The sequence below is a fragment of the Manis pentadactyla genome, chromosome 4 (assembly GCF_030020395.1).
Source record: "Manis pentadactyla isolate mManPen7 chromosome 4, mManPen7.hap1, whole genome shotgun sequence".
Classification (NCBI taxonomy): domain Eukaryota; kingdom Metazoa; phylum Chordata; class Mammalia; order Pholidota; family Manidae; genus Manis; species Manis pentadactyla.
The window spans coordinates 25432619-25448353 of NC_080022.1; the positions used below are offsets into that span (position 1 = coordinate 25432619).

At 44.1% G+C, this 15735-nt stretch overlaps 1 protein-coding gene across 4 annotated transcripts in view; it reads right to left on the reverse strand.

The window, feature by feature from the left end:
• Window positions 1-15735, reverse strand: part of CSMD2 (CUB and Sushi multiple domains 2) — a 598906-nt gene that overhangs the window by 260920 nt on the left and 322251 nt on the right. For 3 of the 4 annotated variants that reach the window (XM_057499977.1, XM_036885219.2, XM_036885220.2), the window contains exon 10: window positions 14609-14730. The exons of the other annotated variant lie outside the window; for it this stretch is intronic. In XM_057499977.1, coding sequence (XP_057355960.1) covers window positions 14609-14730 — 122 coding nt within the window. The remainder of the gene's footprint in view (window positions 1-14608; window positions 14731-15735) is intronic. 4 annotated transcript variants of the gene reach the window in all.

The following is a 15735-nucleotide window of genomic DNA, read 5'->3' on the forward strand; positions in this document are numbered from 1 at the left end:
CCGCACCAGGCATGGGATTCACAGAGAGGGGTGTCTCTGTATAAGAGCATCTGTGAGCATGACAGATGGGACAGAGGACCAGGTGAGAGCCTCCGGCTGGGAGAAAGGCTGGAGGAGGCTTCCTGGAGGGCACACAGCCAGGCAGAGCCTGGGAGATGACCTGGAGTTCAAGAGATGGATGGGGGAAGGAAAGCAGCCTGTGTAGAGGAATGAGCAGGTGAGTGGGCAAAGGCATGGAATGTGTGATTTTTCCAGAGACTCCTAGCTGAGCCGGAGTTGTTTCCCTGAGAGGGAAGCAGAGCCTAGGAAGCGAGAGGAGGAGGAGGAACCCCAGTAGGAAGGGCGGTCTGTCATGCCAAGGGTTTGGGCTCTGTCCTAAAGACAAGGGGGAGTTATGGGAAAGTGGTAAGCAAAGGTATAGTGTGCGATTTCTGTTTTAGAAGCAACAGCATGCAGGTACCGTGGAAAGCCCGGAGACCAACCTCTGGGCTGTGGCGACAGTGCAGGTGCGGAGGATGCAGCCTGCAGCTGCCAGTGGTTGTGTACGTTAGAGCAGAGGGACAGAATGTAACTGCCAAGAGCAAACGGGGCTGCCTTAGGCCCTCTGGTTCTCCCACGGAGCAGGCAAGCTGGCCTCCCGTGTTCCCTAAGGGCCAATGGCATCACCATGGGCTCGTCACTGTGGGATCACCACCGCGGAACCTCCTTCCTGTCGCTTACCCTTGCCAGTCCTGCCCCACAGAATCATGTCATCATTTCTTAGTCAGACACACAAGGAGGGACGCTAGGCATCTGTTCCCTGCTGCCCTCCCCACCGCCCAGCCTGTGTGGCTGCCTGAGCTCCCGGGCATCCCCTCAGGTCAGCAACTCCACGACTGCAGCTTGCACAGAGGCCTCCCTGCCCCTGCCCCCCAGCAATGTCTCCTCACCTTCGAGCCTCCTTTCCAAGTGCTTCCTGGTGACCCCTCCTCTCACCTCTGGGCTGGCAGTTACCTGCTATACTTGTGACTCATCTGTTTACCTGCTCCTTCACTACCCCATGAACTTCTGGAGGCCAGGGGCCAGGTCTCCCTGCCTCTGTACAGCCAGTGCCAGTCAGTGTGCCGGGCCCATGCCAGGGGCTGACAGTGTGGAGTGGGAGGGTCGAACCACTCCTGATTCTCCAGCACAGGCTGATGGCTAGGCTCGGGCCCCTCCCAGGAGTTATCATCTAGAACAGAGGTCAGCAAGCTGTTCCTGAAAAGGGCGAGTCTTTTCTCCTGTGCATATCATGTAATGTCTGTTCCAAGGACCCACCTCTGCTGCAGCAGCATGAACACAGCCACAGACAATATGCACATGATGGGCATGGCTATGTTCCAATAAAGCTATTTACAAAAACAAGCAACAAACTGGATTTGGCCCATAGGGGACAGTTTGCCAACCCCTGGTCTAGGAGATTCTTTGAGATACTCCATCAGTTTTGGAATATCCTCTCTTGTGAGATTTCTTCACTCCAAGAGCTGACACCTATAATGTGCTCGACTCTGTTTGGAGCACTTTACACATCAACTCCATTGGCTACTATGAATACCTCCATTTTGCAAATGGGAAAGCCCAGGCACAGAGACGTTAGGCAACTTGCTTAGTATCACACAGCTAAGTGGTAGGACTGGAACTCATCAGGCAGCCAGAGGCCAGCCTCTTTGCTGCCTTTCTTCAGGGGTCCCAGCGAGATCTCAGGTCTACAAGGTAAGGACCATAACTTATTCTCTCAAACTTTCCCTGAGCTCTTTTCTGGATCCCGGCAGCTCAGCAAGCACTCACTGCACATAAAATACTGCAAGGCAGGTAGTGTCCTTTGTAAGAAGAGCCAGTCCTCGTAGGGAGTAAGGGTCCTGGCTGCACATTCTTGCCACTATCACACCTTCCACCAGCCCTGGGGCAGAGGACACTGGCTCACTAAGCCACCTCCATAAAAGGGAGCATATGATTACTGTGTCTGTAATGGGAAAAAATTGCTTTGAAGGCCAGAACTCAGAGCCATAAAACGATTCACATCACTGGTTAGAGCAGCCATTGATGTGAATTGCATTTGAGAGCATCTGACCCTAGTGTAGGAGCTAATCATACAAGTAGACTGTACAACATACACTACATGCCAGTCTTGGGATGGGCCTCCAATGCACGATGTGCTGATGGTTTCCTTTTATTTCTTCTCTCTTTGGCCTTTGTTTAAAGATGGGATCCTACAATGACTCATTAACTAACAGGTGGATCGATCAAGCTCACAAAGTATCTTTCTAAGGCAGACAAGTGGCGGCACACGGAATAGGTGTGATCAAAGAGGCACATCTGTATAGAGCTCAGATACCCAATTTACACCCGTTAGATAAATGACAAATCAACCCATCATCCAAGACATAATTACTGAGCACCTGCCATGTGCCAAGCACTGAGCTAGCTGCCTCCCTGAAGTCACCTCACTTGCCTGACAATTTAGAGCAGAATCTAAACACTAAGGGCACAGTGCAGAGGGTATGTGCTGGGGGCTCATAAGGGGAGGGACGGAAGGTGGTCAGGCCAAGGAGGAGGCGGATGTGGGGAGCCCTGCAGGATGCAGAAGGGTGTGGGCTCTGTCCAGGAAGTGCTGTGAGCAGGGAAGAGGGGAACTAAGAGCAAGGAGGGCAGTGAGGCAGGGGAGGGCGGCCAGGGAAGAGCTGGCTGAGTCTGCAGCTGGCTTTTGCCTGGCAGGCCAGAGCAAGCAGTCTGGGTTTACTGGTGTCGATGAGAGGAAACTAGAATTCAGCATGAAGGGAGGGCTGGAGTCAGAGAGACCCACTAGGAGGCCTGTATAAGTCCAGAAGTGGGAGGGGGCTGTAGGGGCAGCTTGAGTCTGTGTTTATTGCAGAGGGTGGGAGTCGGGAGGGAGTCCTGGCGACCACAGTCCTTAGCACCCAGTTGTCATTCCTGAGAATCGTGGAGGATGGGAGTGGACGGAGGACGCCCCATCTCCGGGTCCTGGAGGACATTCCTTGCTTCCTAAGTATTGCCCAGGACAAGCTGCCCTGCCAGCCTGGGCCCAATATTTTGGTGAGGCTGCAGAGGACCTGATAGCTCAGGGGCATTTTTGGTAGCCGGAGTCCCAGGAGATGTAGATGGGACTGTTCTGTCCAATGACTGCATTTCTGTACCGGCCTCCAAGCCAGTTCCCTGCTCTCCTGCCCATTGTTCCCTCGGTACCAAAAGCCCTGTGCCCATGATCCTTCAGAGCACGGGCTGGATGGCTGTGGCCCGTTTGAGTTAGGAAGTCTTCTTATATTTTTAAAGTGTTAAAAAAAAAAAAGCACTACAAAGAAGATTGTGCAACCAAACCCTCACATGGGCCTCAAAGCCTAAAATATTAATTTTCTTGCTCTTTACCAAAAAAGTTTGCTGACCTCTGGCCTAGAGCAATGATTTTCAAACTGGGTTTCCAGGCATCCCAGGGTTCCATAAAGGTACTTCAGGGGGCCACCGACAAAGGTGGAGGAGCCAGAATGGGCAGGATCCTGCTCCAAACAAAGCAGTTCTTTTGATCTGGGTCATGTTTGGAGATTCTGTGACACACATAGGTAGTGCTTTACTCAATTACTCCCTCTATCTGCCTGATTTTGTCAAAAACAGAACCCTGATTTTGTTTGGAGTGTGGCAAAGTACCTAACTAACCTCAGTGCTAAGGATAGCTAAGTGACAGGAATCTGGGCAATGAGACACGAGCTGAGGAGACCTTAGGAAATTTTCCTGCCTTTCTTCTTGCTTTCCTGGAATACAGATGTAAGGACCAAGGTAAAGCAGCCTTCTTGTCATGAGGATGAGAGGCACTCAAAGAAAGGAAGAATGAAAACTAGAAGATATGGAGACACTGAGGGAAACACTAAACAAGCTCTGGACTCTCTACCTCTGGACCTTCAGTCTATGGGGAAATAAAACCTGTGTTTTGTTTAAGATTCTGTGGAGGAGTTTTCTCCAACTCACAGCCAATTGCAACGTAATGGCTACAGATTTTGAAGAGCAGCTCTCATCAGCACAGAAAAGTTTGACAACTCTTGACACTCAAGGATAAAGTTCAGCATCTTGACATGAAAACCTGAGGCTGCCTATGGCCTGCCCGGCCCCTTCCCAGCTAGTCTGACTCCCTCTACAATGCTCTGCTCCAGCCCGACTTCCCCTATTCCTCCTCACAGCACCTCTCTGAGCTCCTGAGGGCTGACCTTGGCCCACCAGCTTGAGTTTACTAATGTTGCGGTCAGTTTGACTATTAGCTCCATGAAGGGAAGGGAATTTCCTTTGCTGGACTATGGCCTGCACAGGGATTCCTGCCCAGGTCTTGCTGAGGGCCTAGAGCAGGCCTGGAGAACTGGCTCGTGCCGTGGAGAGAAGGGGAGGCTGGTGGGCAGGCTGCTCTCAACCCTCAGGAGTTCCAGCAGAGAAGGAGGTGGATTTGGAAAGAAAGCCCAGGGGCAGAGAGTGAGAACTTTTGGAGGTTCTAGAACTGTGGTCACTACCTTGGTTTAATTTAGGTGACTCTGAGAGTGGGAAACTCTTTCATCTATTCACTGACTCTTTCCCTCATCGATTCATGGGCTCATTTATTCACTTACTCATTCAACAGTTAATATGCACTTCTAACTGTTGGCTTTGGAGAGGCAACGGCCAGCAAGATAAACATGGCCACCGCCTTGAGAGACGGCTCAGTCTAGAGAAGACACCTAAGTAATTGGAAAACACGATACAGCATGATGAGTGTTGAAGTTAGGGAAGCATGGGATGCGGTAAATGTGAGGGGCATAAAATCCTGGCTGGAGGAGGGGGCCGGGCTTGTCTTTAAGAATAGAGGAGGGTGTGTGGAGACACCAAGGCCACAGCTGGCTCCAGGGGAAGAGGAATACCTGGATATGCTATGAAGTGAAGACAACTGTAGAAAGGAAGAGGATAAGGTCAGGACTTGGAGAAGAGCCGCCCAGTCAGGAGGAATGGCACCGCGGAGGCACTCTGATTGCCAGCCAGCATGTCGCACAGGGCCCAGCACAAAGAGGACTTGAGTAAATGTTTGCTGAGTGAATGAGTGAGTGAGTGAACAAATGGGCCCATAAATGTGCTCCTGACATTTGCACTAGTAAGTGATCACTTGCCCAGAGAGTTCTTTCTCAATTCTTTAGGTCTACAAAGGGAAGACTGACACTCAAAACCCCCAAGGAGTGAAAAATCAAAACGCTGTTATCTTTGGCTTTGAAGTTCTGGAAATGAGCTCCCTGGCCCCTCTCCCCTCCATGCCCCTCCTTCTCCTTTGCCTCCTCATCCCCTCCCCTCCCATCTTTCTCTCTCTCCTGCCTTGCATGTACTTCTTTTCCAGCAAAGCTGGATTAACATTCCAGATCAAAGGTAGCGAGGTTCTCATGCAAATTGGATCCTGTGTTTTGAGTTCGTATTGAGAATCGGTAATAAAAAAGCAGATGTGTGCAGGTAGGGAGCACTGACGCAGGTCTGGATTTCAGTCCTGACTGCAGAAATGTCACCAGCCATGTCTTCCAGGAGGCTGAGCTGAGAGGTCCTAATGGGAGGAGGCCCTGGGCCCCAACAGGGGCGGGGCTACACCTGAGGAGCTACCAGACACAGAGAGAGGCCTCCTCTGTCCATTTTAACTATTCAAACACCTGCTGAGCAACAGCTCCTTGCCCAGCACTGTTCTAACTACTGAAGAAATAAACAAAATGCCATCCCTGCTTTCAGGTGCTGATGAGCTATAGGGGACAAAGAGTGTAAACACAGTGCAACATGATAAGCATGCAAACAAAGGGTGCTGAGCAAGTGCTGTAGGAACCCTGAAGGACTAAGACTTGGTGGAGTTAGGAAGGCTTCCTGGAAGAGGAGGTATTTAGACTGTGTCTCAAAGGGGGATGGGAATTTGCCACACTGGGATGGATATGCCTGGATGGAGGTCTTAAAGGGTCAGGTGTCTAGGAATGAGGAGTTTGGTGTGGCTGAAGCCTGGGCTGCCTGAGGAGAGGGGCTAAGTGGGCCCTGTGTGCTTCTCTGGGAGGGAGGAGCTTGTTATTTATCACATAAGTGTGGCTGGTCAGAACCACCAAGAGTGCCCTTTAAGAATATAGGTGCCAGACACCCATCCCAGACCCACTGAATCAGATCTTTGGGGAAAGAGCTTTGGAATTTCTGTCTATAAAGTCTTTCCACTATGTTGTATACTTGGAACCAATATAATATTGTGTATCAACTATACTTCAATAAAAAAAATAGTAGTTTCTCCAGGTATTTCTGTTGATTAACCAAATTTGGGAAATATTATTGTGGGCAGAAAGACTATAAGGACTAAGATAGCCCAAATGGCCAAGGTGGGCTCAAATTTCTCCATGACATCCCAATCAAAGGAGAATGGGGTGCTGCATACGGAGTAGGCCAGCATCACTTGCTTTGAGTCTTCTTTTCTGTTTTCACTGAATCTTCCAAGCTTCTAAAAGATGGTCTGGGGTGTTTTTAATGGTTTTATTCTTAGTTTATTGAGTAGAAACATAGCCTTCACCTGCCTCCCCAGTAAGACGGCAAGTTCTTATGCCCCCAGTGTAGAGCTGCACAGGCTATGGGTGTTCAGTCAGTGCTGGTTCTGGTGTTCTTGGCCATTCCCACACCAGAGCCTTTTGTTTCTCTCTCTGGACCTCCTGATTGCCCATGGGGGGCCTTAGTCACTGGAATATTCCCTGCTGTCTTTCAAGCTCAGCCAGCAGAAATCCTACAAGGGGGATGGAATTTCAAGAAAGATTCTCATGTCCACACACATACAGGTGCCTGGATGCATAACTGTTCCATATTACGAGGACACCACGGGACGTGTGCTCTGTTCACTCCTGCAGGCAAACCTCTCAGCCCCTTCTAACAGCATTTTTCTTCACCTGCTCCTTGCAAAGGGAATCCTTCCATTCTCAGTCCCATTTGTCTCTCATTTCAGAATCTCTCCTCACGTCCATGCTTTTCTCCTATATCCTCACTCCCTCTTTGCTTGCTCTGCTTACCAACATACTCAAGTTTCCAATATCCTAAACAAACAACATCCTAGGCAGCCCCAAATTTTCTACCCTGCCTCCTTCACATGCCCCTTTCTCCATGAGTTCACCGTGAAGCTTGTCAAAAGGTCTGTCTATACTTCTGACCTCAAGAAGTCCCTCTCACCCATTCACTCCCCATCCCACAGCTGTTTCTGTCCTCAAAGCTCCACTGAAAGGGCTTTTTCCACAGCCAGAGCCAACGGTCTCTTCAGTCCTTCTCCAACAAGCTATTCTCATCATTGCCACAGGCAGATACATGCTGGCTGGAAATGCTTCCTGCTTTTGCAGTGTGAATCTCCTCCTACCTCTTAGACTGCTCTTTCTCTATTTGTTTCACTGGATCTCTTTCACCTAAAAGGATGGTGTTCCATGATCCACTGTGAATCTTCTTATTCTCTTTGCTCTTTCCAAGAAGTGTAATCTATTCCTTAGGCTCCTGTGCTTACCTATGTGCTTACTGAATGACACCGAAATTTCTCTCTTGGACCAGGTATATCCAGTTTCCAGCCAATATATCAAAATGTCATTGGATGAAAACATGGGAACTTCAAATGTACCATCTTTCTCTCACGACCTCTGCAAAGCATGTTCCTCCTCTTGTTTTTACTTTTAAAGTTTTCCATCGGGCCAAATCAGAAAGAAAGCATTGATTCATCATCCATTTGTTTACTGAATAAATGTTTACTGAGTGCCTACTGTATGCCAAGCAATTTGTTGTCACTTGGGATACAACATTGAATAAGACTCCTCCTTCTCCCTCCATCCTCACATCCAATCAGCTATCCCGTTCCATCCCATTCCCTGTATTTCCTTTAAAACTGTCTCCCCCTCCATGTTTCTAAAGGCTTGGTGGATGTCCTCATTTTTCTTAACCTGGGTAACTGCCTCAGCATCCAAACTGGTCACCCTCCCTGCAGTGTCCTTCTCTAATCCTCTCTACTGTTGCCAAACTGCTCTTCCAAAAACTCAGAACGTTCTACTATTTCTCTGGTTCAGAAGGAACAGTGACAGTCATCGTTCTCAAGGCTGATCCCAGTGCTGTCAACGCCACTCCCTCCCATCCAGTCTGAGATCTTGTTCTGTTTAGTAGCACAGCACAGCTACTTAAGTGTATGGGCAATGGAGCCAGAAAGACTGGGTTTCAATCCTTACTGTTTATGTGCTGTGGCTAAATTTTCTAACCTTCAACCTATCCATGATTCAGTTTCTTCATTTGTAAAAAGGGTAAATTAAAACCTAGTTAATTGTGCTACCAGAGAATGAAATAAAATTGTGTATATAGAAGGCTTAGCTCAGTGCTTGCACATGATAGGCATACAATAAGAGAGAGCTATTATTGGCACATGACAGCATGCAATAAGAGATACATTAAGAGACAGTCTATCACTTCTACCCTTAAAAAATCTGTTTCAGGATAAACAGCTTCTCTTCCAAGGATGGAGGTTCATCGTGATCTGGACCCTGTGACGGATCCATCCTCAGCTAGATCCAGGCATGTTGAATGACTTTCAGTTCTAAGAGGCTTTTCCAAACCTCAGTGCCTTTGCACATGTGTCTGCTCTGACATATTGATTTCCAAGCCTACTCATCCTTCAAGACCTTGCTCAAGTTCCTTGTGAAAAATAGCCTGACCTTCCAATCAATGGCTCCTTCCTTGATTTTCCCCTAGCTCTTTGGACATACCTCCAGTAGCACTTACCTGTACTTGAGTTTTTTGTTTACATGCATATCTTCTCTCCTATGTGCATGCTTCTCAAAGGGCAGGGATCGTATCTACAGCCAATGAATGAATGAAAGCTCATCTCAAAAAACACAGTGTAAACTTAGAGCAGCTGTGCATTTTGCTGAAGGAGATGTCTCCAAAAGTGACTGGACAGGCAGTCCTAGATGCACCTGTACCTGTCCTGTAGGCCAGCGAACAGGGTCAGGAACCCACTATCCATTTTTCCTGTCATCTGCAGGAAGGCAGCTCTAATTCTTTGGTCTCAGACTTTGAATTTCCAAACTTATACCCACCTTTCTTCATTGCAGGCTCCCTGGCTCTCCACCCATGTGGCGACAGGAAGGGACTCCCTTCAGCCTTCCTGGGCTCCCCCAGCACCACCTGAAGCCCACTAAGGGCTGATGGAAATGCTAGAAACACCCTTCTGCACAGCTTGACAGTGAGGGATTTCTTCAGAGGGGCTGGCTTCAGGAAATCTGGCTTGTGTGACCTCCTACAGGAAATGCTGGGGGGTGACAAATAAGGGGCCATGGACCTCCACACACAGGCCAAAGCTAGGCCTTCTCAGGGTGCATCAGATTTTTCTTAGAAAATTCTCAGCACTTACCTACACTTCCCCTTGCACCTTCAGGTTCAAAGATAAGCATCTTTAACAATGCCCAAGAAAGAGCCCTCTTGTCCACAACTTAATAACTTCACGGTAGTAAGTTCTTCTGGTCTAGCCTCCACCTTCACCCCATGTGGCTGAAGCATCCTTCCCCATTGACTAGATTCATCATCAGACAGTTTGATAAAATGTGAATCTGTCAAATGCCTTGCAGAGGAAATCTGTTTCCAGTGTTCCCAGCATTGTGGCCCTAGGCGCCTTGACAAAACAATTTTTTAAATGTTGAGTAAAATTTAAATAGAAAAAAAGCTCTTTAAAACTGAATATGTGTTATGAACTGAATTATATCCCCCTAACATTCATATATTGACACCCTAGCCACAGTGTGATGGTATTTGGAGATGAGGCAATTTAGGGAGGTAATTAAGGTTGAATGAGGTTATAAGGGAGGCCCTAATCCAATGGGATAGAAGTCCTTATAAAAGGAGGAGGAGGAGTCCCCAGAGAACCTCTCTCTGCGTGGGCACAGAGGCAAGGCCGCGTGAGGGCACAGTGAGACGGCGGCTGTCCGCAAGCTGGGAGGAGAATCCGCACCTGAAAGTCCTCAGCAAGTTTGCTCACACCTTGATCATGGACTTTTAGATTTTAGGATGGTGAGAAAATATGTCTCCTGTTAAAACCACCCAATCGGTTATGTTTTGTAATGGTAGTCTGAGCAGATTAATATAGTAAGAATGCTCAGGATCCCAAACCCAGCAAATGCAGGGAACCAAAATGGGACTCAGAGCATGAGGCTGGCTTTGGCATTTTTAAATACTGGTGAACTAGAGCTTTGGTTTGTGGAGCCGAATACGAAACTTGTAGAGAAGAGGGAATAGGAAACGAAGGTGAGGGCCCATCAGGCTGTGGGACTAACATGACACCCATGAATAAAGCTGGGCTAGTTAAAGCTGTGCCCTTAGTGTGAGGGTGAACTAGAAATGAATGAGCCTATCTTTGTTCTTGTATGCCACTGCTACCCTCTGGGTAGATCTGGGGGCTGATGGTTTATCTCAGACTTTGACACTGAGTGGACATCAAACAAGAAATGTCCCCTGAGACCCCATCACAGGTCCACCTTGCAGCCTTCAGATTAACTGGGTGGTTTGAAATCTTTATAACTGAGAGTTTAGTCTGAGGAGAGTTTCAGCTGGTAATACCCCCAGGTACTGGGCAAAAGCAAACATACACTCTCTCTGGAAGAAACCACCTTCTACCCAGATCTCAAAGAATTCCCACAAAGTTTATGATTCTAACCACATTTTGTCAAAAATGACAAAACAGAAGGAAACAACGGTCCTGGGGGCAAGAAGTGAAAAACAACAGACAACAGAATCGAACTTGCAAAGTTTTTAGCTACTGGGATCAATAGACGCAGAATATCAAATAAATATGTTCAATATAGTTAAAGAATTGAAGAAGGATCTAAATGTATGAGTAAGGAGCAAAAGGCTATAAAATATGACCAAGAATATTTGAAAAAGAACCAAATAGGACTTCATAAAATGAAAATGATAGTTGGAATTAAAATAAATCTTCAGTGAATGAATTTAACAGAGATTAGACATAGCTGAACAGAGAATTAGTGAAAACAATGTGATAGAAAATACGATAGAAGTTAAGAAACACAGAAGATAGAGTGAGAGGGATTAACATGTTTGTCAGACTTCCAGAAGCAGTAATGAGAGAGAATAAAGGAGAGGCAATAGTTGAAAAGATAATGGCTAAAAATTTTCCTAAATTGATGAAAGATGTATTCCACAGAGTCTAGAAACTTAATGAAATAAAGCAAGATAAATACCAAAATACCCATTAAGTAGAGACATGATAGTAAAACTGCAGAACACTAAAGGAAGACTGTAAAAGTTGCCAGAAGAATGTCATAGGAAGGAATGACAATAAACTTACAGCAACAGTGGAAGCTAGAAGACATTGGAATATTTCCATGCACAGAGGGAACATAATTATTTTATACACAATAGAATAAATGCAATCAACCAAAAATCAAATATCTAGTGAATACCAGTGTTCTTTCAAGAACAAAGGCAGAACAGACATTTTAAGACAAACAAGAACTAAGTAAGTTTGTCAGCAGCAGGGAAATAAATTCTAAAGCATGTACATTGGACAGTAAGAAAGTAACTCCAAAGAGGAAGATTGATATGCAAGAAGGAATAGTGAACAAATAGTGGCAAATAGGTGAGTATGTCTAAACGGACAATGGCTTTAGTAAATAGTAACAAGAATGACTTATGAACAAAAGTAAGACAACTTGAAAATACACTCGGTGGAGTGTGGACTGGGAGGGAGTAATTCAAGTCACAGTATACCAAGGCTTCCAATTTTTTAGGAAGAACATTGTATTACTACTTACATTAGACTTCACTAAATATGCATATTTGTATTTCTAGGATAAACTTAAAAGAGTGGAAATGACTGTATAATTTAAGTGGTCTAACTTCCATTTTATAATAGTCAGCATGGATTTTTAAAAATCCAGCTATACACAAGATATAAATCATAAGGGAGTAGAATGGTTGAAAGAGAAAAGACTCATTAAAAAAAAAAGCAAAAGAAAGCTGATGTAATAGCTGAGGAAAAAAAGCTACACAGCTGACATAATTGTTTTTTAGAAAATTCAATTCACCAGCAAAATAGGTAATTCTCGACTTGCATATTCTAATAACATAGTCTCAAAATTTATAAAGCAAAACTCAACAGAACTTCAAGGAATAATAGGTAAATCCACTATCATAGTGGAAGATTTTAATATGACTTCTGCATTTGGCTGATCAAGACAAAATCAATGAAGATATAAAAGATAAAAGCACAATCAACAAACATGATATAATGGACATATTAGAGCACAAAAACTGCAAAATACATAATTTGTTTTTTCAAGCACACACAAAGTACATATGAAAAATGACCATTTCTGTCCAAAAAGCACAAGTCAAAAAATTTCAAATGATTCAAATATAGACAATGTTCTATGACCATAAGCTTTAGAATTAGTAACAAAAGGACAGGTCAAAAAGTCTTCATCAGGAAATTAAGAAATATTTCTAAATAACTTATGGTTGAAAGATGAAAGAATAATGCCAACCAAAAAAATATTCAGAATGAAACTATAACAGAAATCCTACAGATAAAAACATGTGGGAATGTGGTTGAAATAGTCCTTAGAGCAAAATTTATAGCCTTAGATGATTAAATGAGATTGAAAAATAATGAGTTAAGCATCAAAATTAAGATGGTAGAAACATAATAAACCCAAATATAATAGAAGGAAGGAAATATAATAAAGATGATAGCAGAAATGGATGAAATAGAACATAAGTGTGTCAAAAGAAGTATTAAACAAACAAAAATTGGTTATTTGCGAAGAATAACAAAATGTGAAACCTCTGGCAATACTGATTTTTAAAAAAGACACAGAATTAGAAATGATTAGGGAATTAAATATGTAATAGATAGTATGTACAACTTCACAGTCAATAAATTAAAAAATTTACTAAAATGGACTCAAGAGAAAAAACAGGTAATCTCAGTAATCTCTTAGTCACTAAAGTATTAAATCTATAGTTTAGAATCTTCCAGAGAAGGAACAGCAGACCCAGGAAGTTTTGCTGAAAGTTTCACCAAACTTTCAAGGCAAAGGTTATTCCAGTCTTCCATAATGACCCATAGGACAGAAAGAGAAGAAACATTCTCCAAATCATTTTATGAGGCTTTCAATACTTTGACAAAAAATCTGGTTTAAGGGTAATATGGAAAAAAAGGCCAATCTCACTAACAAAATAGAAGCACATTACTAAACAAAATTGTAGCAAATTAAATATAGGCATGTATAAAAAGGAATGCAAGGTCAGCTTAATAGAAAAATCAACAAATGTAATTTCATTACACGAAGAAAATAAAGGAACAAATCATATGATTATATCAATAGATATACAAAGGTGCTTGATTAAACTCAACGCTCATTTACAGAAAAGCTCTTAGTAAACTAGGATTAGAAAGGACTATAATTAAAAAACAACAACGTAATGATGAAGTAAAAACATTCTGTTTAACATCAAAGAATGACAAGTGTGCCCACCATCACCACAATGACATGAGGTTATTCTCAAGGTTCTATCAGAACACTGGGGCAAGAAAAAGAATGAAAAAAAGGTATAAAGATTGGAAAGGAAGAAACTAAACCAACATTCTTTGCAGGTGATGACTGTCTCATGTAGAAAACCCCAAATAACTCACAGATAAGTTATTGTAAGAGAGTTGCTATACACAAAGATCAAAGAATAAAATTAACTGCATTTCTAAACATTGGCAAGAAAGAGGTACAAAGGAAATTTTCAGAGATATGACTTAAAACAGCAACAATATATAAGATATCTAAGAGTAAATAAATTAAGAAATGTACAAGATCTGTAATGTAAAAAAATTACATGAGTTTACTGAAAGCTATTAAAAAAAGCCTTAAGTAAACAGATATACCATCATCATGGACTGGATATCAGTTCTCCAACTGATCTGTATTTTTAGCATAATTAAAATTAAGATTCCAATAGGCTATTTAGTGGATCTTTGCAAGACACTTGTAAAATTTATGAGAGAACAAAGGGCATTTCACAGGAAAAAAAATTTTAATGTGAAATAAAAATATGAAAAGATGTATATAGCAGTGCACAACTGCACACAACATAGATAAATCTGAGGGACATAATTCTGAATGAAGTCAATAAGAATATATACAACATGATTACCTTTCTATGAAGTTCAAATGCTGGCTACTAAACAATGTATTTCTAAGGATACACATTTATGTATATAAAGAAAAGCAGAGGAATAATAAGCACACAATCAAGGAATGGTTACCCGAGGCTTAGGGAATGACATGGAATTGGTAACTGACTTTTTTTCCCCCTGAACCTGGGAGATGGCTACACAGGTGTTAGTTGTATTGATGTTCTTTATACCTTACTTATATTTTACAAACACACTTTTTATCTACTCAATATTTAATAAAAACAATTTTAAAGAATTGTCTGCAGAGAATCTACCATCACCATGTTCTGGGGTTTGAAACTCACTGCAGAGCAAGTGCCCTAAACCCAGCCCTGCCCGCAGTGCACTCCCCTTCTTCCCCGAGCGCCTTACCTTGGCGGGATTGAGTGCCGTGATGATCCACACACAGTGTGCATTGCTGTCATACTGGATGGGGAAATTGGGGGAGGTGATGATGCCCGAGGGGCCACGAAGGTGGGCATCACACATGCGGGCTGCAGAGGGGAGATGAAAGATAAGCCTTTTAGTTCAGACAAGAACCGGTTCCCATCCCCACCTCCCACTCCCAGCCCAGCAGAGACTGAAGACTGTACAGACCCACCCCAGACACAACCTTTTGCTCCCCATAGTTCTCAAGAGGCTCAAAGAGAAGCTACAGTTCCTGGAGCCCTGGAGTAGAGGTGAGCCCCACATGCCCTGGCCTGTTCTTCTGTAGGTGATGGTGAACTTCCACAGTCAAGCTCCCTACCCTGACTCCCTGGGGGTAGCTCATCTCCACCAAGAGGCTGTAGGCTAGTCTACTCATGTTGACCTAGAGTTAGGGGCACCCCAAGCACCTGTGGTCCTGCTAAGCTGCCCATTCCTTGTTCTGCTGACCATACGTATTTCCCCATTTACTCTAAGGCCTCCTGAAGTAGAATCTCAGGATGTCCTTGTCAAGGCCACCCCCTCAGGACCCAGAATGTCTGTACCCAAGGACTCAGCCCACTGCCAGGCACGGAGAGTGATTTCAGTGCCAATCAAGTACTTCCCAATTCCTTCCCCTCACTGAGCACACGCCTGAAACAGGCTTTGACTGGAAGCATAAAGATTCAAGGTGAATTAGAAGAAGTGCTCTACTCAAGTAGATATAAAGTGTTATCAATCACAGCTTAATCTAATTAAGCTCTTTAAAATAGCTTCTAAACTAATTAGATTAAGTAGTGATTGATAACAGTTAAGGTACTACATTGTGCCTAGGTGTTTGCCTTCTTTAAAAACGTGTTCTTTAGTTCTAGCCATGTCATCCTTCAACGTTAGTGCTCAGCTACTTTAATAAAGAGCTCTATGAGCCTGTTCTATTGCTGCCCACATGGCAGTTTATCCTAATTGTAGGCAAAGTGCCTAACAGTAAAAAAATAGTGAGCAAACTCAACAAGCCTAAGTATATAAAATGAAAGTGGTGTCAAACCTAGTTTCCTCTGATGGGGCAAAATACCCTACAAGCTCCTGTGTGTGTG